The sequence below is a fragment of the Temnothorax curvispinosus genome, unplaced genomic scaffold (assembly GCF_003070985.1).
Source record: "Temnothorax curvispinosus isolate PA1 unplaced genomic scaffold, ASM307098v1 QBEX01010307.1, whole genome shotgun sequence".
Classification (NCBI taxonomy): domain Eukaryota; kingdom Metazoa; phylum Arthropoda; class Insecta; order Hymenoptera; family Formicidae; genus Temnothorax; species Temnothorax curvispinosus.
In genome coordinates, this window is record NW_020220087.1 from 161,078 (window position 1) to 186,762 (window position 25,685).

Below are 25,685 nucleotides of genomic sequence, written 5' to 3' on the forward strand. Positions count from 1 at the left end.
AGTCGTCTGCTACCACGATGGAAGACCTCGGTGGAAACGTAATCCTCAGCGGACTGCAAGAACTTCGAAAGACTATCTTCCTCTTCTGCGACCACGTTCGTAGGCTTGGCCGAGTCGGGACATTCATCAGCTTCTTCGAACGAGACCGGATTGCTTTCATGAATATTGTATCCATTTTCAGCAATTTCTTCTTCATTCGGATCTAGATTGTCGGAAGTGTTAATGATAAGGGTCGATTCCTTTTGCAACGGGCAGGACGGACCATCTTCGTGCCACTCGGAGATCTTTAAGATGCCTTTATCAGTTTGCTGCTCGTTTGGAATTGCATCGTCGACAATGCAATTGGAAGTACTGATGGTAATGACAGGAAATTCATTTCGCGATGTGCACAACAAACCTTCCTCGAGCCATTCGGAGATTCTGGAACAAACGTATTCCACGAATAGTTCAAGGATCTCGAGATTTCTGCGAACCAGCCGCTCGAAGTATCGACCTCTCATCGTGCGTCTCATTTTCGATGATGTGGCGGTGATGACGAAGAGATTATCGAGACTGTTCTTCACGTGATCAAGAACGTTCGTCAACGCGGATCTCAAGCGCAGATTCTGCCGATGGAGATACTTTTCCACGTAACGTCCCTTCGTTCTTGTAGATTTCGGCCCGTCCTTTTTCTTTATTTCGATTATCTTCGGTTGATCGTCGGTAAAGCACGTCTCCCTGACGTGTTCGAGAATAGGAGCGACATTCTTTTGAAGAACGTGTTCAAGGTAGCGACCCTTGAAACTCGAACGTCGCTCGTGAATTCTTGACAAGTTCGACGATTCGGAGACGCCTGGTCTCTGCAACAAAAACTGGAACAATGTCGTAATCAGGGACATCAGCCGGATGCTTTCGTGTCTCAGATATGTCGCCAGATATCTTCCCTTCATTCTGGAGGCGCGGACGCGAGTCGTCTTCGGCTTTGAACAAAAGTGTCTAGCGACAGCGCTGACATTTCGAAGTAGAATCCTCTCGGCGTAGTGCGCTCGCGCGCACCTGCTCGTCCTCTTTCTGGTCTCGCTCGACGAAAGGCCATCGAGGCCAATATTTTTTAACAAATCACATTTTCTAAAGTGTACGCTTCCCGATCTCGTCTTCGCGAACTCGTCGACTTGTCGATCGCGAAGAATGCAGGAACGAGCGTAACCGCGAAGAACGTTTTCCAGGTAGCGACCTTTGAAAAGCGATCTCGCTTCGATTTCGTCGTATCTGCCGGCAGAACTGTATCTTCGAGACTGATTCGGCTTGACACGAAGGAGCTTCGATTTGCATTTGTATATCGCATGACGCGCCAGGTGATCCTCAGAGGTAAGAAATTCGTTCGAATCGGATTCCGAAGGACGTGGGGGCGACAATGAATTATCAGTGTTATCGAGAGAGCAGGTTGAACACGAGGAACTTGAATCGGACAGGGCAGGGGGACGATTTTCTTCGAGTTTTTCCGTTTCATGCATCTTTACCTCGGACGGTTCCGGTGTCCTGGTGACGGTCGCCTCCGATCCTGGCGGCAACAGACCCTTCTCCACGAGACGCGCGATTACCGTCTTCTTGTCCTGCTTCTTGATCACGACCCTGTAAGTCTCTCCCTCGTCCTCTTCAACCTTCGGCTCGTTCTTTGACTTCGGCACCGGTCGCTGGGGCTTCTGGAGGAAGGTGGAGGCGCGCTTCAACTCTTGCACCCTCTCAGGTTCGGCTATCGCGATGTGCTGCAGCTCCTCCAGAACCTTTGAATCTTTCAGGATCGAGGCTCGCGGTCTTAATTTCTTGAAGTTTACTCTGTTAACCGGGTCACAAAGACGCGGAAAAAGTTATCGTTATTATTATTGAAAAGAATTATCTGTATTTTATTACTAACATTAATTTATAAACTAATAAAAAGTAATTTATAAAATTCGTAGAGAATATATGTATACACGTTCTACATATTCTCGAAATTAATTTTAATTATTACTTTCAAACTGAAAATTCTGCAACGAGTAAACAAAGTGTCCGACTTTAATAATTAATATAAATATATCCTGACATTTTTTTAGAACTACTGCTTAAAATTCTTATATGTTTCAAATGTTTTTGATTAATTACTGAAAAAATGTTTGGCTTGAACTCTTTAAGTGAAAAAGATGATAAGGGGATGAATAAATCTTTAATCGCGCGGTGTTATCATCAGTTGGACTCGACAATCGTGGAAATGTACCCCAATAATCCTTTATCAGACAAGAGTTCCTCCTCCTCGAGGATCAGCTGAGCGATCTCGTCATCCGTGAGATTTTTGTTGGACACGATCTCGCTGTTGGCGTCCACCGGTTTCTCCTCCGCGAGCTTATTCTCCTCTTGCCTGATCTCGTCTTCGGCGGACAACGGCTCGACGACGTCGACGGTATTCTCCTCTTCGTACCGCTCGATCACTGTCTCCTCCTTTAAGATCTGTTCTGGGAAGACCGGCGGTAAGTCTGCAAGCTAATAAGCAAACTCGACGTCATCGTCTCGTCGCCACTTTCTCTGGTACACCATATCTCTCGTTTAAATGTCAAGCGGATTCGCGAGATCAAAGATTTTCCCCGATGAAAGCCGAGGTTTAACTTCCGGTGAAAAATATCGCGATTTTTTTCAATCGTAGGTGGGAAACAAATAGGAATCGTGCTGTTGCGAGCAGAGCATTCAAAAGAGTTAGTATACTTAATTTATTATTATAGCAAATCAGATATTTTAAGAATCGTGATATAACAAATTTTTGTTGCATAATAAAAATTTTTTCGAATTCTATAAGAATATTTTTCACATCAATTTTAAACATTTCTTATCTATTAGGGAAAATGGGAGAAAAAGGTCGATTCTTTTAACTCTTACTTGGCGACGTGAACACTTATTTTTTTCTCATATATAGTTTTTAAATCCACGAGGAGAAAGTCTCTCTTCAGAAATTCACGTAAAAGATTTTCAAGTTTCGTGGACGTGAGAAAGTACGCGGGAAAGAAACGCAGATGTGCTCCGGGGAAAAAGATGGAAATGAATGGTCGAAGAGTCCTTGTCACCAGTTAATAGTGCAACACGCACACAGGGATGCTATTTACCTTTCATCTCACGGATATACTCACAGCGATCTTATATGGGACGATGTTCTCTTCCGATATCGCCTCGGCTGCCTTTCGTGCCTCCTCCTCTCTGCGCAAGAAACAAACACAGCGACCAAGAAAATAGACTTTCTCCCGCTCGCGGTGCGCGATTATGCGCGCGGATACCGGGATTATATGCCGAATGCACCGCGCGCGCGGATTCCGGGTGTCGGTCTCGCGCTCTCTCGCGCTCTCTCGCGCTCTCCGCGCGGATATTAGCGGATCTCACGAATGCGACAAACGGCGAGAGAACGGGGCGCGACCGGCGACCGGGGACCAGCAATAAAATCGCCGACCAATGATAAACAGATCTCTCATTCTGGGTCACCTATTTATAGGTGACGCAATACATTGCCACACACGTAGCTCATACGCCGGGATATTCTTGCCGCGCGTCGCCGAAGTTATTACCGAGAGTATGCCGGCGATGAATGACGCGCGCCGCCCGGTACGGCTCTCTCGTTAGGCACGAGGGATCCTTGAGGACTCATTAAATTCGTTACAGCCTTCGGCCATCGCGATCCGAAATTAAATCCGATCTTGGTAACGACGTAAGACGATCGAAAAAATTCGCAGCCTTGGCCGGTTCTTCCGCACTTTCGGATGTCCCTATGTCTATATGCTACATTGGTTCAGTCAAAAGTTGCATAATATTTAAAGATTGATTACGTATTTCAAATATTTTATTCATCTTCCTCTTATATATATTTTATCTTGTATTTTTTTTATTATATGTACATATATGTATATAATGTACTTTATTAGATTTAATTATGTATTTGTATGCAGCAGCAAGAAAAAATAGACAATCGGGATTCCGTAGCAAATTGCGCATTTATCAAAAGTGTTTTGCTCGCCGTTTCGACACATGGCGCAACTTTAATATCAATAATCTCGGGAACTAATATTGGTTAAGAGCGATTTCTCCCGGGAGAGACCGCATAGGACAAGAACCTAATTTATACGAGCCGCGGTCGACATAGCTGTTGCATTTATGTACCCGCTTACTCGTCTGCTTGGCCGCGGTGCAACCGCGATCGCGATCGGGCATTTATCTCCATTTCCTGTTTTGTCAGTATAACAATGTAAACATTATGTGTGTGTGTACGCATGAATCTAATTAACTTATATTCTTGAATAGTTCAACGGAGTAAAATGGTTTTTTTATCAAGTAATTTCTAACAGATGAAACGAAAGAAAAACATTTAAACGGTTGGAGGAATATTATCCATCGCAATATTTCAAATGATGTAATCCAAGAAATTAAAAACATCTCAATTTTTATAGCTTCTTTCTCTTATGTTACAAGTTCTTATGTGAACGTGTGTATTTACAATTGTGTGTAAAATACGTTCCAAAGAAAACTCTGATGAAAAAATTTTTCATATTTTCTCTGTAAGAATTAAGACTTATGAAAAATTCTGAAAAATATATACTCAGATACTTTCAAAAATAATTAGGAGGATTTTCGGAATATTTCAGTATCCGTATGTGAAAATTTCTGATAAATTGCACAGATTGTCTCATATTTATTCAGATTTTTACAAAGATGTGTCGGCGAGAAAAATTTGAAATGTTCTATTATTATAATATTTTGCCAGAGTTTTTCTGAAAAACGTTCCAATTCGTATAAAAAAATCTGAAAAATTCTGAGCATTCTAAGAAAGTCTGAAAATTTTTATAGAAATTATGATTAATAATATGAAACATTCTGAGACATTTTTCCACCAGGCAAGACTGCATAAAAGAGATGCAATATATGCTACTGTATCTTCCCTGTCCCATAATCGATCATCGTCGCAAGAGACTTACCTTTGCACGGCTAAAACGAAATTGTTGCCAGCGTGTACTAATGCTTCATGCGCTTGTCCGTGAGTCAAGTTGCTAATCGATTGATCGTTCAATCTTACTACGACATCGCCAACCTTTAAACCCATACATTCGGCCAGGCTTCCCTCCATGACCTGTAGATCACGTTTCACATTTTACGTCTTGCTCCTTTTCAAAAATTCAACGTGATTACCTATCCCGCTCGATTCTCTCAATTCTGATTTTATTCTACTCTTTTAGCTTTTGGATTCAATTGCAGAGGGAATGATAAAAACAATATGATATTTATAATAATTAAATTGCTTAAATTGATTCAAAGAAGAATTACCACGTCCGATTTTGTATTCGTGTTTGGAATATAAAAATAGCTAATATTATTTGAATTATAATCTCGTGATTTTAATATCCTCATTAGCATCAATAATCGCTAGATAAGAGAAATGGAAAACTCACTCTGATAACGGTAAGCGGCTGCGGAAAATCGCTGCCACCAGCTAGTCGAAAGCCCCATGGTGTGTTGTCAAATTTTGTAAATTTTATGCTGATTGCCATGACGCTCTACATCTGAAATTATATTTGACAGACTTATTTTTACAATAAGGCGATAAAGTATCGATAAAAATGTATCCTAATCATGGTAAACAAACTTTTTTTTTACAGGATCCTGGACGTTACAATCAATTTCATAATCGGGCTGTTAATCGGCTGTTAACTAACAAAGTGAGCAAAGCTGTAATATATTATTTATTTAGGAAACTCTCACGTTCAAATAGATATTCTAAATTGGAATTACATGCGTTCGCGAAGGAAAGAGCGATTGTATCAATCGATTATGTCGCAAGTATTTCTCAAATTCTGTATCATCCTTTTATAATTAAATAAATTAATTGCTTTTTTTTTTAACATCACACATGCATGGCTCTAATATATTCTTCCTATCATAAATCTTTAAATCGACAATATTTAAATACTTCGAGTTTGGTCGGATTATATTACGTAAGATTCGAATATAAAATTTGTTTTTGCCAAAAACAGGATTTTGGCGAGGCGTAGTAGTGATATGACAACGCAAATGTCGAACATGCAATTTCCAGTACTATTTTAATGCTGTTTACGAATGCAACCGAGGAAGTAAACAATACTATATATCCTGATGAAAAATATGCGTCATTTAGAGAGGGGTCAACGATTCCGGTTACGCGAAGTCGCGAAGTGCCAAGGTAAGGTATATGTCTAAAAATATAATCATAAATCTTAAATAGAACTTAAACCGGCAAATAGACTTTAACCGACAAACGAGCAACGTGTGAGGAAATCAAACGTCGTCATCAAGTGATTGATGATATCTTCATATTAATTCTAGTCATAATTGCTAAATCAATATTGCTGAAATAAACACAGCTTAATTTGCACAACGCATCTTTCTTTCTTTACAAAATAAAAACATCGTCAAGTGAAAGTGAGAATATATATACATTCGCGCGAATGCCGGAGTTTTACGCAAGAATAATCGAAACCGTCGTGATCTCGATGGATTCAGATTCCCGATGCTGGTGGAAGATCGGCCTCCACGATTTATCCGCGACAATCCAAGCCATCTTTCCACAACGGAAAAACCAAGCGCGATCGGTATCGCGCCGATCTCGCTTCCTGGATCTAGCGTTCATCGAGCAAACTCGCGATATGTACGCGACTCGCCGGAAATATTCGACTTATTGTTAGACGATTCAACTTTCGTGTAGCGAATCGTCGTACATTGCAGTCCAAAGTCTTTCTCGCAAATTCATAAGTAGCGTAATCCCGACGCGATCTCTCCCTTAAATTCCGCTTTACTCCCGAGCCGAGCCTCGCCGAGCCGCGCGCGAATCCGCGCTATGCCGACCCGGAAGCGGCGGGCATCCGAATATAGAGTGTATGACGAGTGACGAGGTGGTCCCGAGTGTATGCCGACGGGTACGGTATATCCTGCTCGGTGGTGTTGTGTATATATTACTTGCCGAGAGCGCGGAGGACCGAGCTTAATAGCTAGTGCGGGGGTACGGAGCTTTTCCCAAGGAGGCGAGTCGGGGGGGTTGGCTGGTGGTCGATCGGATATGCGACGCCGCGCGGCGCGTAGACGCGGGGGTGCTGCACGCGCGAGATGCGAGATCGCTGCACGTGCGGGGGACTCACCGCATTCGCTGGGTGCGTGACACACGGCCGAAACGCCGCGGAACGGCCGCTGGAGCCGGCGGCGAGCCGTGCGAGAATACTAGCGCGGCGGAATAAAGTGCCGAACGGGTGACGGAAGGACGGGCCGGGCCCGGCCGTTGCCCGGCGCAATGCGGCCGAAACGGTGTCACGACAGGCTTTGCCAGAGGGCAAGACCGGCAAGACGCAGCGGAGCTTGCAAGCTGCAAATACTACGAGCGAGGGGCACGAGCAGCCGATGACGCGGGGCTCTCGCGCCGCCGCCGGCTCGAGATCTATTTACTGATCGATCTATATTGGATTTGAGCCTCGATTTCCGGTGGCGAATTACGCCCGCCTCCGCGGATCCCCGACGGATCCGCAAGTTTGAATGGGTCCTTCCCTTTCGGGAATAATGCTCCCGAAAGGAGGGCCCAAACTTGCGTAATTCAAATAAGACTTGCGTCTTCAATTCTCGACTGTGTTGCAGAAAAAAACACGCTAAAGAATGAACTTCATATATCTTGACGCGATAAGAAAAATACATACAAATAACAGTAAAGACTTTTTTAATCGACCCTATTATACTATCGTTTTTTAATCGTCATAACAATACGGCCAATGGTGCCGTTTTGATCGATTAATCGTCAAAATTAAATTTATTAATTTATTAATCAATTTAGAAGGACCAAAACCCATAGTTGAAACGTCTTGACGATTAATGGACCAAATTATTTCAGATTTTTTTCCTCCAAATCATCTTTGTAAAAGTCTGAATAAATATGAGAAAATCTGTGCAATTTGTCAGAAATTTTCATACGGGTACTGAAATATTCCGAAAATCTTCATCCAAATATTTCTGAAAGTATCTCAGAAATTTGATACATTTTTTCAGAATTTTTCATAAGTCTCAAATCTTACAAAGTTTCTGAGAAAATATAATAAATTTTTTCACCAGGGATGCGAGAAGAACTGAATATATTGATCGCATTTACCCAGATAATAACGTTCTTAAGATGTCTTTGAGATGGTTGTTAAATACGCTTGTTATCTGGGAACAGCCGTTTGATTCTTGTGCAAATCTCCGACACGTGCAAATACGCTTTCGATTTCATGAAACTCGATTACGGAACGTTGAGATAAAGCGAGAAATTAGATTACAGTTATACCGCATATCGATACATTTTAATAAATAAAATTTTTCTTATAGCGACAACGCACTAATATCCGATTAGATCCCAAAATTCTCCAAAATTTAAGCGCTGATTATTTGCAATTTTTACATCTTGGTTGCGTCACGTTAATTACAGTGGAATAGAGATGATTTTAATAAGATACTTGCGTATTTACGTGTTCGCAACGACGTTATGTGTACCAAGTATGTCAATTATGTAGAATCTATTTACTGATCGATATATTTAGACGCATGGGCGTCGCGATATCGCCCGCTCTGACGTATTTTGCACTACTTGTATTTTTCGCGAAATAGTACGAGAGATGAGATTTCTTGGTCATAGTAAAAAAAAAGGCGACAGTCGACATTCATTCATTTTGATGTAAAAACTGAGATGGGTATAATTGTCTATATTTTTTTATTTATATATTTGTCTGTAATAATATATATAGTATATAATAGTCTATCTATTATATACAACATATAATATATAATAATAATTTATAATATGTAATATATTATATGTACAATTGTTTATAATATACTTTCTTTTTTTTTATATCCTTGTCTATATGTATATTATATTATTCAAATTATATCCAAAAAATTTTAGTATTGCTAATAATACTTTATTTTGCTGCTTGAATCGATTTTGTCATTTTTTTAACTGTTTGTGTTAATCATACGCTATCTTTTTTTTCGAGAAGAAAGAGAGAGAGAGAGAGAGAAAGAGAAAGCGCATCAGGAACAACGATTACATTGTAAGAAATTTTATAAAGATATCTTCGTATTGCTTAACGAAAACAATTTTAACAATACTAACTACAAATTTAATTGTAAAAATTTTTAATTTACCTCTCTTTACATATTATCAGGTTTCATATAATCAAGCATCGATCTATGGATCTTGGAATAATTAGATCGAGTGTATCTGTTTTGCAACAGTGTATATGTATGTATGTATGTACGTACAATCAAACAAGCACAACGACGTAACGGCCTGATTGGCTACACCATATTGTTGATACATTTCAGTGTCGATCGAAACGTGATTAGTTACTTTATCTAATGACTTATTAATTGGCTTATTATTAGACGAAATAGCGAGTCCGATTAGTTACGCCATATTGTTGATACAATGTTTGACCAAACCATGATGTGATCATGATTTGTCCAGTAACTTACTAGCTTGCAAGCGTTATACAAAATTATAAAAATACATATCGTGGCCATAATTAACACTTTTTCTTGCAATCGTTATCTAACCTCGGTCTAACCTCGCACGATTTACAGTCGATTCGTTGTTAAAAAACTGGAGCAACCAGTTGGAAACTTGGTGATAAGACTTATCTCTTAAAAAAAACCAGTCGATTCGTGCGAGAGATTTTTCCCGATTATCTTTCAAGAAAGTAAGTGTGTCTACCATCTCACTATAACTTATAAAGTTGGACTGAAATTGAAATTAATTTTAGCTTAGGGTGAATTTTTTAATCAATTAACTCTTACAGCATCTTGAAATAAAATTTATTTAAATTTGTCGAAACAAAAACAGACTATTCTTAAAATTGCGGATATATATAAACGGTACAAAAATATCACTGTTTCCACCAGATTTAAATATCTGAAAGTCCTCTTCATTTCTTTTTTCTTTCATCTTTTTTTTCTTCGCTTTTAAATACCTTTTCTTCACTGACATCTACGGATTGAGCTTTACTGTCTTCATACGTTTTAACAATTTCACTACAAATGTCATGCAATAAGGTGGATGCACCAATCCTAAAACGATCACGTGTCAACCAATCTTTTCCCAATTCTTCCTTAACCAAGACCATCCATTGTAAAGCCTCTTGCGCAGTCTTAATGCCTCCGGCAGGTTTAAAGCCCATCTGAAAATAAAAGATACCATTATAGATGATCTCGGTTATCACAAAGATCAGTAAACCGCCGTACCTTTTTTCCGGCCAGTCTTTCGAACTCTTTTATCGCTCTGCACATAACAATGCCCATTGGCAATGTCGCATTAACTGTATCTTTCCCTGTAGATGTCTTGATGAAATCAGCGCCAGCAAACAGAGCTACCATCGACGCTTTGTACACATCTCTCAAATTAAATAATTCCCCTGATGATATTATAACCTTCAAACATATTTGTTCTTTCTTCTTATTTTCATCAGAAGCTTTATCAGAAGCTTTATCGTAAGTTTCATTGCAAGCTGAACGAATAGCTTCCAGCTCATTATACAGCTGTACCCATTCATGATTTATAACTAATGATCGGTCGATCACAACATCTATTTCCTGCGCTCCGTATTCTATGGCATAGCGCACTTCCTGCAATCGAGTCTCTAATGGATATTGTCCAGAAGGAAATCCTGCTGCCACTGATACAAAAATTATATTAAATAATATTGTTATATTGCACATCAGGTGAATATAACAACACAGAAGAAACGTTTCGTTTCCTACCGCTAGCAATCTTGACTGCATCTTCCTTATTCTTAAATTTTTTCAAGGCAGATACTGCATCTTTTACTTTGGACGGATAAACACAAACAGCAGCTGTGTGAAGCGGATTATTCCATGCAAATGGTAGCTTTTCTATGGGTTTTACAGCCTGTAATATTAATTAATCAATCAGTTATTCACATTAAAGGATAATTTCATGTTCTAACTTACATTTTTGCACAATTCTTCAACAGTGCTGCTCGTATCGTCATGACTCAAAGAAGTTAAGTCAATAAAACTTATTGCCTTTAATAACCAAGCTACTTTATTGTCTCCCGTTATCATTTCTGCCAAATAAGTTATTTGTCGCACACTTTTGTGTACTGCTGGCTCATTAATGTACACTTCCAAGAATTTTAGCCAGGCTAGAGTAAAAAAAATTCAAATATGATAATATATAAATACTATGTATTATGACAACTTTATTTATATATACATAATTGTTATTACTTATACGTAAAAGTATTATAAATATATGTATAAAAGTAAATATATTTTTCATCTGTTTTGTATTCTTATTACTTTTATGTGTAATACATATTAATATGTATTACACATAAAAGTAATAAGAATACAAAACAGATGAAATGATATAGGATCAAAATTATTATATTAATTACCTTGGATCGTGTCGGTCACGTGAAAGACTACCGGACGGTTATCCATGATTTCGAGCGAAAAACTTGGACAAGTTTATACTAAGCTACCGCAATCTCTGCTAGGACACGTGATTATCGTAGCCCTCCAAGAATGTTCTGTGATCTGCGTTAATCTCCGTTCGAAATGAAACAATTATGCCCAGTTGTCTTCTCCTACGGCTACAAGTGATAAGGATGATAGGCACGAAATACAGAACGATACAGCGAACCGAGCGAACTGTACTTGTAATAACGTGAGATACACCAATTTTTCGCACGTCACGCATCCAGCAGGGATAATAATCGCTTCGAAGGTCAACGATTTCTTGTATCTACCGAATTTCGGGGGAAAAAAAGCGTGTTTATATTTTGTGTTTTTATCGCCAGCAGGTCAGTAACTGTTCGCGCGCGAAGAGTACGAAGAGACCATCCGTCCTTTTTCGAAGACTTTCTGAACTGGTGCACATTGATGTAATAAGTGAATAGAGTGAAATGAAATATATTTGTCTCACTCTAACTTATTGCACTAATGTGCACCAGTTCAGGAAGTTCTTCGAAAAAGAACAAACGGACAATTTCTCACGTGTATACGTGATGTGGCTAGGCCTCGCTGGATATATGGATAATCAAAACACTGATATGACCGATCGTCGATGACTAAATACAGAACATCATTGTAGCACACTTTAAAGTTGTATGCGATCAGCGATCTTTAACTATAGCAAAGTGACTAACACATGAATCATGAGTGCAAAATTTCATGTAATTGAAACTTTTACATATGTACACGCACAGATACAATTTGTATCATACAAACATACGTATTTGTATTACGGCTCGGCAATCGGCACGTATGATTTTATGCTCATAAATAATCATATAAATAATATCATAGGTAACCCGAGGAGCTTTTGTCCCCAAGAAAATAATTTACGAGACAAAATACTGAGAAAGCGCGAAAGTTACGCCGCGAGCGAAACGCGCGCGCCGGACGAAAGTTTAAGTAACTGCCCGCGCAAGAGATCGTTCTGTAAAAATTACAATCGTCAATACTAACAACTTCGTTAGCCTTAAATAGATGAATTAATACAGATCTATACAAATCTATTTGCGCTAGTTTTAAAACTATCATTATCTGTGGTGCTCCCATTGCTCCCAATACTGTGAGGTCTGCATCTCGGACAGTCGCGACACGGTACGGTCGAACGCGAAGATTTCCTCTTCGCCAGTAAAGATGCTTGCCTTGTGGTCCTCCTGAGAACAAAATTAACATAATGTAATTAGTTTCATACGCGAGAGATTCGCATCTTTACAAAATCGGCTTTATAAAATACCGAGCCATGCGAAATCTTCAAATCGTCCATCAGCATTCTTTTCTCATCGGTGTATTCGGAGTATTCGGATTCGCTTTCCGATAAAAATAATTGCGTGTGTGGTACAGCTGCCGACATAACTACCCGTACCTACAATTTAATAAACTTTCGTTATTTATATATACAACTTTACACTAACTTATTCATAGCCAAAGTTCCGTATCTTCTATTTTATCAAAATTTTCTGTGTATAATTCATTTTTTTAATCAATTACAATATAATCGGTATAATTAATTTTTTTAAATCAATTATATAATACAAAGATTGATGAGTTAATGTCTCAAACTGCAAATGTTATAGTATAGTTCATAATAGATTCTTACCCTATTATCGTACAATGTATCAATAAGAGTAATAAATCGCCTGGCTTGAGACTTAAGTCGTAGGTTCAACTGAGGCACGTCCCTTATTATGACAGTATGAAACACTTGACTCAATTGCAAATAGTCGCTCGCTCCGAGAGGCTGTATGGAGATCAATTAGTCGCATTATACATTAATTTTAATCAATATAGTGTACATATATACTTCACGAGGTGGAAGACATCTCACCCTGTCGCATAATTCCTCGAATGTGGAATCCAACACCTGCCCGCAGGTTTTCCGAAAAGTGACGTTGCGTCCCCTTATGGAGATCGTACGTGGTCGTACCACATCGTTCTCCATGGAGCACAGGTACTTGAAGACCTTATCCACGTCGTTCGTGGCGTCCTTGCCTTTTCTTTGTGTAATTTACACGGATTTGTTAAACGGTGACGATATAGACAATTGTCGCAAATTGTACGCATCACATTTCTACATACGTGAAGTATATCTTCTTATTTCCGGATCCCGATTTCAATCTGTAATCTATCCCAGAGTCCAAGTTGCTGACCAAGCAATGATCTTTCAGCACTTTTATAAACGGTACGAAATTTCCTCTCTGCAGCCCGTTCTTATACAAATCGTCTGGCGATCTGTTACTGGTCGCGATCACTATCACGCCGTTGTCGAACAGCTCCGTGAACAGTCGCTTCAGTATCATCGCGTCCGCGATGTCCGTCACCTGCAATGCATCTGTTTTCATTGATCTTTTATTTATAGTTGAGCCTTAGTCCCGGTCTACAATAGGCGTTTTAAGCTCTAAGAAATTGAACAATCACAGTCAATTATTCTCCTCAAATTCAACTGTGATCGAACAATTTCTTAAGACTTAGGGCTTAAAACACCTATTTTAGATCGGGACATACAAGCGGTGTTTCTTCTCTTGAAAATAATATAAATCTCAACCTGAAATTCATCGAAGCACAGCAGCCAAGTCTCTTCTGCAATGCCGGAGGCTACCGGAGGTATCGGGTCAAAAGGTTGTAGCTTGGTGCTAGTGACATCTCGTACAATGGTCTTCTTCACCTCGTGCACCCTACTATGCACGTCCAACATGAAGGAATGAAAATGGAACCTTTTTTTATTTTCAATCTGAAACATTTTCATTTCAAAGTACATTATATTATGCCATGGGAAAAATTCATTTTCGTTCTGTACCACACATGGAAAGCTATATAATTTATCTCAATCCAATTGATTATAAACAATTTACTTTCATTTCATTGTTCAACTTATTCGTTTCAATTTTAAAAATCTTTCCCGCGATATCTGTTACTTATTTATCTGTTACTTCAACAACCGTTCAACAAGTCATGTAAATTACGCAAAAACCGTTATATTATCTCTGTCATATCATCTCCAGATTGTATGAAAAACAAACAAACATGCGTTATCGTGTCAAAAGGATTAAGATATATAATCTAGCTTTTCACGCACGGTGCTTACGCAAACAAGCAACCAGAGAGATACCTGGCAACAATTGTAAAATAGGTCCATCAACATTGTTTTACCTCCACCCACCGCTCCGTGAATGTACAACCCTTTCGGCGCATCCCTCCGCTTGCTGCCAAACCATTTTTCCAACAGATTCAACTGCTGCGGCTTGTAATCGTGTACCTCTTGGTAAATTCTCTGCAGGGTCTGCGCCACTTTCATCTGGTACGCATCGCTCGCCAGCTCGCCCCTCGCTATTTTCTGCTTCAGAACGCTGACCGGTCCGCCGCTCAAGTTTATGTCTATATCGCGAGCGTAGCTGTATCTCTGAATGCAAATCATAGGTCGTACACGCGTCAACGCGTGACAGAGATTATTCGCGCTAGCGCACTTCTTCGCGAGGTGACAAGACATACTTAATTGCGGGTATATTACCTGGAAAGTGGAAAAAAGCCAACTGTTACGAACTACTGATTCACCGGGTCGCTCGAGCGTGTCACGCCTAACGATCCGGACGTGTAGGACAACTTTGACTAAACTCCGATTAATTTAATCGACGACTAATTCAACCGACAGAATCGCTTAAAATCTCCAGCTGTATAATTCGTCGCCCCTAATCTTCCTTTTTTTTCATATGTTAAACAACAAAAATTAATAATACTATCCACGTTATTAAAACAATGGTACTGCTTAATGAGTTTAATCACCGATTAAATTAATCAGGATTTGATCGGGATCATCTACAGTCGGAAAAATCTGGCAGGAATAATCTTCCCGCAAATATACACGCGTCGACGCTATCTACCTCTATTAGGTATGTCGGTATCTATTAATGGTGCGGGCGCGATAACCTTGACGAAAAAAAATGGCAGGCAAACGCACGGACGGCACGTGCCTGCCGAATTAAAGCACTCACACACGTGAACAGGTACACGTCAATCTCACGTTCGGAGGAGGTCCCAAGGAGGATGCGCGTGGTCCACGGGGCTACACACAGCTGATACAGCGCCCAGGAGGAAAGGCCCGCTTTCCCCCGCTATACGCGACTGTCCGTTTAAACCATACGTGCGGATAACGTGCCGCGCACCTGTCATGCGCCTCTGCCCGCCCGCATTTGAGAAGACGTGTGCCTTTTGAAAGACTCCGGTTCGCCGCGCGCCGTCACGCGAGAGCGGACTCGCGAGGAAAATTACCACGAAATAACTATATCGACCAATCCGCGTCACCATTCGGCACCCTAGAACCGCTATTATTTCAATATCGAAATATATCGAATATTTTTTTTACTTTAATAAATAATATTTTACATTAATAGATAATAGTAGGTAGGAAATAGAGTACATAGATCTTTCATTACATCGATTTATAACAAAGATATGTGGTATATTTTTGCACATAATTAATAATTATGAATAATTATATTTGCATAACATAATAACACTTAATAGATTATATATTACGTTATTTTATAATATAAAATAAGTATTGTGTACAATGCGATGTCTTTACAATATAGATATATGGAAAATTATCGAATGCCTAATATATTTTTATCTATGATACATTCACAGTTGTCCCTCTCTTTTGAGCATATCTGATCAAGACTTCCATAGGAAGATTAGGAATGTGGATAAGAAATGCGAGATTGATAGCCTTGCAATACTTAATCCGCGCAATCCTAAAACGCTTTTGTCACAAGAACGATTGCGTAACGCGAAATAAGATCCTCCTCGAGACCTCTGGGTACATACAGTACTCTTGGCATACTCAGTCGTTATGATAAAACTTTGAATAAAGCGAAGAAGTGTGCAGTGGCGGCCTTCGCTTGTCAGGACTGAACGCTTCTCTGGAAGAATAGTAGCGTCTTTCGATAACCTTGTCGAAGAATCTGCTGAGCTTCACGGACGAACTGGAGCCTGCCGCTAAGGATCTTATCTGACGGCAATCCTGTTGAGATAAAGCATGTCAAGCGTGTTGGGCGAGTCTGTCGAGTGAGCGATATTTACCAAAAATATTTCGTCGGCACCACATTCCTCCGCGATGGTCGCAGAACGTCTGTGTATGTTGGATTTTACGAAATTGGACCCCGAGATCAGATCGAGCTTCGTGCCAATGACTAAAATTGGAATCTAGAAATAAGCGTTATTTGTTCACGTTCATATTGTTCGATATTAGTATATCGCAGTAGCTCGAAAAAATTTCTGTCACCTGAGTCGAGCCCACAAACTTCTCAGGATCAAAGTCCTCGAACGACTTGGACCTTGAGGAAGTTCCGTCTTTACTTAAAACCTCCTCCAGCCATTTCTGCAGATTCTGCTGTGATTTACGATTTGTTAAATCGTGGACTAATATTATGCCTAGTTGTGAATGACATACATTTGCAATCACTGTCACATTCTGTCACAATTACGCGTCCATACATCGAACTAATAATAGGCACCTTTAACCATCATAAAAAATTGTATATACCGTTTGTAGGATTGTAAAACACAGATCTTGTGTTTTTGTGACTTTGGCTGCCGCCGACGTCCCATAGCTCGACGAAGTATCTCCTCTGATTTGGCGTGCCTTCCTTATACTCGTGCAGCTTGACTTCCACCGAGCAACCTATCGTCCAGGAAGGATTGCCGATAGGTTGCTGTTGGCATATTAAGTGTGTCAGCGATGTTTTACCGACGCCTACGATAATGAAGCTAGTTATTATCATTATATAGATCATAAATTCTCTTATAAAAATAATATCTCTCTTTTACAAATGATAGTTCACAATATGGGTTACCATACATACATAATTATACATAACCTAAATATCTGAAAATTACGAATATCTCCGAGATATTAATAGACACATTAATGAGAAGTATCTTTATCGTAATAATTATTCCATATTCTGCTTGACTTAAAATATTATATTTACAAAGGTATCATCAGTGATATTTTTATTTAAAAAAAAACAGAAAAGTACTGTATTTGAAAATATTTAAGTATTTCTCTCGTGTTTACCTGAGTCGCCTACTACAATAATTTTAACTTTATCGATCGCCGCCATTGATAAATCTTGTCAAATATTCTTTATTTGTGACAATTTTGACATTTGACAGGCAGTCGTTTGACAATTTGTGTCATGTTGGTGGCAGTGCCACGCAGTCCTCGCCTCGCGCAATTTTCTACGCATGCGCGTCGAGCATGGTTCCATGGTTTTCGATGACCAATAGGAAAGACTCTAGCAGAATCTCTAGAAAAAGAATTCTCCTATTGGACATCGGACGCAATGTGAATCCACCATTATGAAAAAACTTAGCCGCTCTAGGGATTTACATTTCGCAGCGTTCAAAAATTGGGGACAAAGTTAGCGCATGCACGCGCGGTCGCGCGGCCGTTGGCAAACGCGCTCGGTGCTTCAGCCGCGTTCGTATATTCCGCCGTGCGCGCTCGCGGCGGCTCGCGAAAACGTCGGGCATCATGCGGCGCAATACCGTGGCGTACTGCGGGATTTTCCCGATCCTAACCTAGATCCAGCCGCGATCGTAGATCCATCGCGCGCTGACGGGTGTAGGATCGACGATCGTGTTCTCGTGATTTCTTAAAAATTTCCGAAGCGTAGGGCGATGTGTCCCAGCTCAGGACAAATATAACGATAATCGACGAAGGAAGGGGAAGAACAGAAGGGAGAGAAAATTCTGAACATTGTAAGAATTCGTGGTGTAAATATTTGCATTCGTGAAGCTGCCCTTTTCTAACGTATATTCGTCAATATTTTGCTGTGAAACGTCTTCTTTTTTAACGCGTTGATCTGATTTGTAGGAGAAAGATGAATATACGCTTACAATTCTGCACATGTAGCAACCGTATCGCTGGAGAATGTAGTGCGTGTAACTATGGTAAAGTGCGTTTGGCATGAAACTGTGAGCCTGACATGTAAACGGATAGTAGCATTGTAATAATAACAATAATAGTACTGTGGATAAAATTTATTGTTATTCGGCAACGATATTGATCGTCAAAAAGCTAATCTCTCTAATCGCTTGAAATATGAGCGCTGAGGAAAGACTTGTCACCGAGGTGCCTAGTAGCTTGAAGAAACTGGCACGTCTCGTCGTACGTGGATTTTACTCGATAGAAGATGCATTAATTGTGGATATGTTGGTCAGGAATCCATGTAAGTAATTATGTACCGATCTAGAAAATCGTTTTGCGATTGAAATAAATATTTTGTTAATATAAAAAAAAATGTGCCAGGTATGAAAGAAGATGACATTTGTGAATTGCTCAAGTTTGAACGTAAGATGTTGAGAGCCAGGATATCAACGTTGCGAAATGACAAGTTCATTCAAGTGAGATTGAAGATGGAGACAGGATCAGATGGCAAAGCGCAGAAAGTCAACTATTACTTTATTAACTATAAGGTACATAAAATGATTGCAGGTTTCTTTAATTTGACAGAAAGTACTAATAACAAATGGAACAATGATTTGTAAAGCTTTATATCTTTGTTTTAGACGTTTGTAAATGTGGTGAAGTATAAGCTTGATTTAATGAGAAAGAGAATGGAAACAGAGGAAAGAGATGCAACCAGTAGAGCTAGCTTTAAGTGTCCGAGTTGTTTAAAGACATTTACTGATCTTGAAGTAAGTAATATGGTAAGCAATATGGTACAAATGATAAAGTCTTGAGAATTGAATTAATTAAGAAAAAATCAAATTTTACTTTTGATCCTATTTTATCATATTCTTATATTAAGTGATATAAGTGATAAGTGATAAATAATATAATAATTGAAATAGTACAGTAGTGTAATACAATATCACATTGTAATATTAATTCAAAGTTGGTGGTACAGACAAAATTTTATTAAATTCCTGTATAGGCGGATCAACTTTTTGACATGAGAACCGGCGAGTTTAGATGTACATATTGTCGGGAAATAGTGGAAGAAGATCAGTCTGCTCTTCCAAAGAAAGATTCCAGATTATTATTAGCAAAGTTCAATGAACAGTTGGAGCCGCTCTATATACTATTGAGGGAAGTAGAAGGAATCAAATTGGCACCTGAAATACTGGAACCAGAACCCATTGATATTAACACTATTCGAGGGTACGTGTTTTTAAACGTATGTTCATATATTAAAAAGGTTTATTTTATTAAAATTAATTATTTTCAATAGTATCGACATGAGAAAACCGAGCAGTCTTAGAGGACCTAACGAACAGTGGTCAGGTGAAGCGACTAGAATGTCAGGCTTCATGGTGGAGGACACCAGAGTGGACGTTACCATCGGAGACGAGTCTCCCGATGACAGTGCATCGAATCACAGAAAGGAAAGACCTATATGGATGATGGAAAGCACAGTTATCAATGCCGACGGTTCACAGGTATTTTTGTCATTCTGTCGTGTCGTTTCCTTACGGCTCTTATTCTTAATTCGCGAATGTCTTACAGCCTGACGGCGTGAATACGCAAGATAGCATCTTGGACAAAGCTGCAGCCACTGCCACAAATACGACGATGAATAATAAGCAAGGCGAGGACATTATGTCGGTGTTGCTGGCTCATGAGAAGAAGGGCGGCACCAATTCCACTTCTATCAAAGCAGTGCTCCCACAGGAATCCAGCGACAGCAGCGATAACGAGGAGGATGCGGAAATGCAGGCAGTTGATACCGGTAAGAAAAAATTTATCAAGGGATTCTGACATTAAGACGTTTAATCTTTTAAAAGCCAAGAGAATAATAAGATAAAAAAATCTCGAAACTGAAAAAATGATGAAAAGGAAATTCGCAAAGCATCCAAATGATTGCTAATTAATTTGTATTTTCTTAAATATTACTATTGCCGAATTGATTTATAGGCGAAGTAGAGGCGATGGATTCCGAGGACGATGAATTAGTACCAACCGTGAGTGTCGGTGGCAAGACAGTCGCGATCACCGACGTTAACGACACCTTGATTGCGGAAATGACGCCTATAGAGAAGGAGGTTTATATCCAGACGTATCAGGAATATTACTCGCATATGTACGACTAGACGAAGAACAACGAGAGTCGTCGTCTTCACAATGCTCTGCATAAGACTGATATTGATTTGGTATTGTTCCCTGTAATATTTTGTATAGCCACAAAATATATATATAATTTTTTATAATGATGCGACGATCTTTTATAGCGACATAGCAATCCTGACAGGATCATCCTGTACGTGTTTCTCTATCGATAAATGTAAGACAGATGCATGTATTCACTATAGCATTTGAAGGATTAATCGGTTTGAAAAGAGAAAAGATAAAAGGTGCGTTTTTACAGTTTCATATGTATTTTCTAATGTAATTGCAACTGAACAATACCGTCAATTAACAGTTTTTTTACTAATAAATAAACAATTGAATGTGTGGAGTATCGTAAAACCATAAGAAATTAAGTGGGACGAATAATATACCATGTCACTTCTGGTAAGACGGGAAATTCTTAAACTTAACCAAACGAATTATTAGCTTTACTTGACATTCTTTTTTTTTGTTCATCTCGCAACGAATTTCTGTCCAACCACCACCATTGCACAGAAATTCCGAGACGAATTTTTTATATTTAATTATCTTTTCGCTTTTTTTGTATTCTTTTCGTTTTTTTTCTTTAGTAACAGTTTCATAATATTATAATACAGTTAATTTTAATAGTGGTCTTTTTTTTACCTACATTCACTGAATATAGCTCGTTCACTGAAAATCACGTCAAAAGAATCCAAAAAGACGCAAATTTTAAATGAATTACTTATATTTTAAAGTTTTTAATCGTGTATAATAATTCACTTTAGATTTAATGTTAATATCTAAAAGGTAAAGTTGGTTTTAAGGCGAAAAATAATCCATCGTGAGCAAAAAGCTCAGGATTCTTTTGAAATGATCGATCGCAAGATAAAAAGCGCTAATCTTTCGCTCTCTCTCGCTCTTTCTTTATCTCTCTTTAATTTACTCTGGTTCGTTTAAGCGCAAACGAGCAAAGTCTTCAAATATGATATTATCATCGTCATCGTTGGCGTAGCAAGAGTTCTCGTACCGTGCCCTGTCGATGCTCTTGCTTTTTTTTAATATGGCATTTTCTCTTTCAATGGCACCTGCAAATGGAAAAAAGAACCGCTTAAATCAATCCGAATTGAAAGTTTGAAACGCTTGATTTAAATTCTGAATTGAATCTTTTGTTCAAAAATAAAAGTAAAATATTTTATCTAATTAAGATATAAGAATATTCTAAGCGACACACATACCAGGGGTCGGATGCATCAGTTTGAATGGAACATCGGTGACCAGCTCGCCACCCAGAGTACCGCAATTCAACTTTACTCGGATCGAATAAGAAATCACGATACCCAAGGCTTCAGCCGGGCACTTGCCCTCCATTACCAGAGTTGAGGATGCCAAATTTACGTCGTCATCCTAAATGGAATAATCAAAATGGATTTTTCCACATTATTATTGGTTTATATATTGGTACATTATTAGTAATATTAATGTTTTATATATTAATATTTATATTATATTAAAACATTAGTCTTTGCATAACTAATATCTTTAAATATATAATAATATACTAAATATGATATCAGTAAAGTGTTATATAATCTTTTACATATTTTAGCAGCATAACATACATTACCATGAAAGAAAAAGAGTCATAAATTAATAAAATAATTAGATTTAATCATTTCAAACTTGTTCAAGCGCTTGTTACGCACTTTGAGATGCCCGTCGAGAGCGATGCCACGCCGATCCTTGTTGCTGCTGGCCAAAGGCACAAGATAGAATTGCTTCGTGAAGGATGCACCCGGTGTGATCGGGCAACCCTCGCGGGTTTCCAAGCTAGCCACGTGTCGCGAAAATTGGGCATTTACCATGGTCACCTCGCAATGTTGTACCACGTACAACTGCGAAGAAGAAATAGCGATGGCAGCAAAATACGACAAGTAGAAATTTTTTTCAAAAATTTTATTTTAATCTTAGAATATACCTTGATGTTCTTCACCGCCTTTCGTGAATTGTTCGTAACTGTGATGTTCGCCGCAACTTTCTCGCCGTGATAGTAGATCTCTCTGTCCAAAGTGACTTCCAGATTCAGTTTGCCCTGGGAGAAGGTGAATCCCTTAGAAATCAAAGAGCTGGGAAGTCGGCGGCCTCGCGTCGGTGGAGCGTACTGTAGCTTCTTGATGGCTAATGATACAGAGGACCTTTTGTGTCCCTGACAAAGTAAAAAACAGGTTATTGCAGAAACTCTGCTTTAAAATTTTAGATACACGTTACTTTATCAATTTGTTTTTATATTGTGCATCAACTTCTTTTATTATACATATATCTTCTTATCTCCTATTTCGATACCTTGTCTTCTTCGTTGTCTGCAACAAATACTTTCACAGCATATTCGACTCCTAGGGGTTTTCCTTGATCATCGTCGCCGGGTTGCAGGGTGACCGAGCAAGGAGCCGTCTGTGGAAAATGGAACGTGAATGGATATGCATTTGAACCCAAACGCTTCAGCAAGCGCTCCTGGATCGTTGTAGTCTCTTGCTTCTCCTTCTTCTGCGGTACTATCTGATCTTGACACAATACTAGCTCTTTGCTGAACTTGACTCCCATAACTTCATCCTCCTCTCGGCCATATCGGTAGGTTGTCGAGACCTAAGCATAATATAATATTACATATTAATAGGAAATGTGCTGAACATCTTTCAAGAATTATCCAAGAATATTTTTGCAAGAACGCGTTGAATGTCTTTTACGTTTTACCAACCTGACCAAAGACCTTGCGCCCCTGAAGGTAATCATTCTCTACGACGATAACACCGTCGATGGGATCAGTATGATCTAGATGGTCGATAAAGTCTCTCTTGCCCAGATATACCGTAATTTTGCCTGAGCAAGATATTTTGATATAACGATTATTAAGCGCGGCTTATTAAGGAAGACAGGGTAGCTTGAAGCAGAGTCGAGCGTACTCACCATTAGGAGTGGTCTTCTTGAATACCTTAACGGCCACAACAAAGACCAAAAACAATATAGGGAACATCTGGCTGTTATATTTTTTCCTAAACGAACAAGTGATTTAGCAGAGAAATTTGTTTCCCGCCCAGAAGTGACACGTCCCCGGCACTCGGTTCGGATCCTCATATAGTCTTGCCGGGGCTTCCCTCGCCTCGAAGCCATACTGCTAATAATACTGTTAATAGAATTACTTCGTTATAAAACTAATTTAAGAGGATTGCAAGTTATGTGTGACACATAAAGAGAATCGTCGTGTACATTTTCGATCATTTTGCGCTTAATAGAATATAAATGTACAACACGCGGTAACACTGCAAGTATTGACATTTGCGTACGCAATATACTTAATCGCGATATTCTTGTACAAACCATAAAGTAAATCGTTTACAATAATTGTCCATTGAACGAAAAGATGGTACCAATTTCATTGGGAGGGAGATGAGTAAAGAATCTCACGCGTCTTCAGTCTTAAGTTTATTTCGATAATGAATGTTTACACAATATAATAAGGAGGTATTTTTTGCAGTTTAAACGAAATCCCCTGAATTTTTCTAACGGTCGCTCGTGCGCGTTTCCACAGATTTTCTTCAGTGGTAAACGATACCTATCGCGAGCCTCAAGTAAATATTACGTAGCGTTAATTAATTTAACCCGCTTATATTTCGTAATTTATTTCTTCTTTTTTGCACATTCAATAGTCGATAAGACAGTCGATGTTACATATATATACTTTTCTGTGTATATGTGTGTGGGCGTGAACACCATCGGCGTAACGATGCTCCCAAAAATATTGTGGTAACTGAGAGACACTTTCTTTCTTTTCTTTTGCGCAATATGAAAAAGGCAGTAGTAATTCGAATGCCCCTCGAAATCGTACGATATCGCTTCCTCGACAGTCGGTGACCATAGGCATATAGAGTCGATCGAAGATCATTTTTATATTGTGCTTACAAGAACTTTCGACAGACGTTCCACTTGGTGCTCTAAATGCTTGTTTTTTTTTTTTTTAATATTCGGCGGAATAAAAATTTTCAGGCTGGAACAAAAAAAATGCACGCAGGCACCAAGCTCGCAAGATCCTTATCTTAATCAAGTGAAAAAAAAAAGAAAGAAAATATCGCGCGCAGGATGTAGTACTACACAATGTAATGAGAATTACTACAAACTATAAAAAAATTTTTTACGACGGCAATAACAGTAAATAATAACATAGTAAATAGTAATAATCGTGACAAACATGTCTAATAATAGGCACAGTTAAAGAGTACGGTATATAGTTATATTCATTACTCAGCACTTTTTTTTTTATTACAACTACAGAAATTCGTTGCTACCAGGGAACAGAAATGCTGTGCGTGACGAGATTTTATGAAATCTTTATTCCAAATAGTTACGCTTCACAATGCCTTCGTACAATGCCTACTATAATCTACAATATTATCCCGACACTTTTACAGCTCTCCGTAACGTTTATATCTTAAATGAGATCGTTCTTTTTCTTTTTACAAGAATTTTCAATAAAGAGCGTAAAAAAAAATCACAACTGAAAAAAGTATTCAATTTTACCTTGTACATCTATGTAAGTAAAATGGAAAATTTTCTAGTCAAAGGAAAAAATCGTAGAGTTTGATGCGAGTGCATTGTAACTCGCGAATCAATCAAAACAAATTTATAACCATCAATTTAACAAGTTATTACACTAATTTATCCTTGTAGAGATTTCAAGTTTACAAGTAAAAGTCGTAGAATTATTTAAATTTCTTAATTTACGCAATCATACATTGAATTCTAAACGTCATCCCGCTCCTCGCCGAGCAGTCAGGATTCGAGAAAGGCAATCCTTTTTATTCGCGAATGCACACTGTCTCCTGCCTCGATACTCGCAAAATGCCATCTCACACATTTGCAATAAGATGCTTAGAGCATTGGTTGCCGTATATACTTGAGCAATATCTAAACTGTCGTAGCGTCAAGATGAACGAACAAAAAACTTACTGAAATGCCTTATTTAGTATTCGACATA

The 25,685-nt window shown here is 38.9% G+C and overlaps 6 protein-coding genes across 11 annotated transcripts in view; 1 reads left to right on the forward strand and 5 right to left on the reverse strand.

The window, feature by feature from the left end:
* Positions 1–7,321, reverse strand: part of LOC112460052 (glutamic acid-rich protein-like) — a 12,965-nt gene extending 5,644 nt beyond the window's left edge. The window contains exons 1-6 of one of the 3 annotated variants that reach the window (XM_025024493.1): positions 7,155–7,321; positions 5,436–5,546; positions 4,965–5,116; positions 3,135–3,201; positions 2,234–2,496; positions 1,500–1,815 (exon numbers count right to left, since the gene is read on the reverse strand). In XM_025024493.1, the coding sequence (XP_024880261.1) occupies positions 1,500–1,815; positions 2,234–2,496; positions 3,135–3,201; positions 4,965–5,116; positions 5,436–5,534 (897 nt within the window). In that variant the 5' untranslated portion in view covers positions 5,535–5,546; positions 7,155–7,321. Of the gene's footprint in view, positions 1,816–2,233; positions 2,497–3,134; positions 3,202–4,964; positions 5,117–5,435; positions 5,547–6,979; positions 7,043–7,154 lie in introns of those variants that run through there. The other 2 variants (XM_025024491.1, XM_025024492.1) reach the window with 2 other exon arrangements.
* A 2,511-nt stretch (positions 7,322–9,832) lies between these two features.
* On the reverse strand, positions 9,833–12,116 carry LOC112460068 (deoxyribose-phosphate aldolase). Its single transcript, XM_025024515.1, has 5 exons — positions 11,451–12,116; positions 11,002–11,195; positions 10,792–10,939; positions 10,276–10,706; positions 9,833–10,211 (listed from the first exon to the last, which is right to left on the reverse strand). Exons 1-5 carry the CDS (start codon positions 11,494–11,496, stop codon positions 9,960–9,962), a joined length of 1,071 nt encoding a protein of 356 aa, XP_024880283.1. The 5' UTR covers positions 11,497–12,116; the 3' UTR covers positions 9,833–9,959.
* A 94-nt stretch (positions 12,117–12,210) lies between these two features.
* LOC112460066 (putative ATPase N2B) lies at positions 12,211–15,872 on the reverse strand. 2 transcript variants are annotated; one of them, XM_025024513.1, is made up of 8 exons: positions 15,555–15,872; positions 14,675–15,073; positions 14,111–14,296; positions 13,645–13,886; positions 13,394–13,562; positions 13,166–13,306; positions 12,803–12,931; positions 12,211–12,722 (listed from the first exon to the last, which is right to left on the reverse strand). In XM_025024513.1, the coding sequence occupies exons 2-8, from the start codon at positions 15,050–15,052 to the stop codon at positions 12,600–12,602; spliced, it is 1,368 nt and encodes a 455-aa protein (XP_024880281.1). In that variant the 5' UTR covers positions 15,053–15,073; positions 15,555–15,872; the 3' UTR covers positions 12,211–12,599. The 2 variants fall into 2 exon arrangements, with proteins under 2 accessions (XP_024880281.1, XP_024880282.1); XM_025024514.1 differs by lacking the exon at positions 15,555–15,872 and adding an exon at positions 15,444–15,539.
* Positions 15,873–15,996: 124 nt separating this feature from the next.
* LOC112460069 (rab-like protein 3) lies at positions 15,997–17,792 on the reverse strand. Its single transcript, XM_025024516.1, has 5 exons — positions 17,642–17,792; positions 17,108–17,317; positions 16,847–16,995; positions 16,645–16,767; positions 15,997–16,585 (listed from the first exon to the last, which is right to left on the reverse strand). Exons 1-5 carry the CDS (start codon positions 17,685–17,687, stop codon positions 16,406–16,408), a joined length of 708 nt encoding a protein of 235 aa, XP_024880284.1. The 5' UTR covers positions 17,688–17,792; the 3' UTR covers positions 15,997–16,405.
* A 271-nt stretch (positions 17,793–18,063) lies between these two features.
* On the forward strand, positions 18,064–20,890 carry LOC112460041 (general transcription factor IIE subunit 1). 3 transcript variants are annotated; one of them, XR_003041398.1, is made up of 9 exons: positions 18,064–18,327; positions 18,443–18,797; positions 18,878–19,044; positions 19,138–19,278; positions 19,506–19,732; positions 19,803–20,010; positions 20,078–20,300; positions 20,486–20,721; positions 20,800–20,890. XR_003041398.1 is itself a non-coding variant. In XM_025024470.1 (8 exons), the coding sequence occupies exons 2-8, from the start codon at positions 18,671–18,673 to the stop codon at positions 20,659–20,661; spliced, it is 1,269 nt and encodes a 422-aa protein (XP_024880238.1). In that variant the 5' UTR covers positions 18,064–18,327; positions 18,443–18,670; the 3' UTR covers positions 20,662–20,781. The 3 variants fall into 3 exon arrangements, 2 of the variants coding, with proteins under 2 accessions (XP_024880238.1, XP_024880239.1); XM_025024470.1 differs by lacking the exon at positions 20,800–20,890 and having other exon boundaries at positions 20,486–20,781; XM_025024471.1 differs by lacking the exon at positions 20,800–20,890 and having other exon boundaries at positions 19,138–19,266; positions 20,486–20,661.
* A 33-nt stretch (positions 20,891–20,923) lies between these two features.
* LOC112460042 (arrestin homolog) lies at positions 20,924–23,766 on the reverse strand. Its single transcript, XM_025024472.1, has 7 exons — positions 23,621–23,766; positions 23,412–23,533; positions 23,000–23,299; positions 22,635–22,862; positions 22,363–22,551; positions 21,895–22,063; positions 20,924–21,744 (listed from the first exon to the last, which is right to left on the reverse strand). The coding sequence occupies exons 1-7, from the start codon at positions 23,685–23,687 to the stop codon at positions 21,599–21,601; spliced, it is 1,221 nt and encodes a 406-aa protein (XP_024880240.1). The 5' UTR covers positions 23,688–23,766; the 3' UTR covers positions 20,924–21,598.
* Positions 23,767–25,685: the final 1,919 nt, after the last annotated feature.

Coding starts and splice junctions, on each gene's coding strand:
- LOC112460068 (XM_025024515.1), bottom strand. CDS start 11,496: ATGGATAACCGTCCGGTAGTCTTTCACGTGACCGACACGATCCAAG. Junction 11,196..11,450: donor CGTGACCGACACGATCCAAG/GTAATTAATATA, acceptor TTTTTACTCTAG/CCTGGCTAAAATTCTTGGAA. Junction 10,212..10,275: donor AAAGACTGGCCGGAAAAAAG/GTACGGCGGTTT, acceptor TTTTATTTTCAG/ATGGGCTTTAAACCTGCCGG.
- LOC112460066 (XM_025024513.1), bottom strand. CDS start 15,052: ATGTCTTGTCACCTCGCGAAGAAGTGCGCTAGCGCGAATAATCTCTGT. Junction 13,887..14,110: donor TGTGCTTCGATGAATTTCAG/GTTGAGATTTAT, acceptor GATGCATTGCAG/GTGACGGACATCGCGGACGC. Junction 12,723..12,802: donor TGAAGATTTCGCATGGCTCG/GTATTTTATAAA, acceptor TTTTGTTCTCAG/GAGGACCACAAGGCAAGCAT.
- LOC112460042 (XM_025024472.1), bottom strand. CDS start 23,687: ATGTTCCCTATATTGTTTTTGGTCTTTGTTGTGGCCGTTAAGGTATTC. Junction 23,300..23,411: donor GGCGCAAGGTCTTTGGTCAG/GTTGGTAAAACG, acceptor TATTATGCTTAG/GTCTCGACAACCTACCGATA. Junction 22,863..22,999: donor CAGACAACGAAGAAGACAAG/GTATCGAAATAG, acceptor TTACTTTGTCAG/GGACACAAAAGGTCCTCTGT.
- LOC112460041 (XM_025024470.1), top strand. CDS start 18,671: ATGAGCGCTGAGGAAAGACTTGTCACCGAGGTGCCTAGTAGCTTGAAG. Junction 19,045..19,137: donor ATTACTTTATTAACTATAAG/GTACATAAAATG, acceptor TCTTTGTTTTAG/ACGTTTGTAAATGTGGTGAA. Junction 20,301..20,485: donor AATGCAGGCAGTTGATACCG/GTAAGAAAAAAT, acceptor ATTGATTTATAG/GCGAAGTAGAGGCGATGGAT.
- LOC112460069 (XM_025024516.1), bottom strand. CDS start 17,687: ATGGCGGCGATCGATAAAGTTAAAATTATTGTAGTAGGCGACTCAG. Junction 16,768..16,846: donor AGTTTGTGGGCTCGACTCAG/GTGACAGAAATT, acceptor GCTTATTTCTAG/ATTCCAATTTTAGTCATTGG. Junction 16,586..16,644: donor GTGCCGACGAAATATTTTTG/GTAAATATCGCT, acceptor TTATCTCAACAG/GATTGCCGTCAGATAAGATC.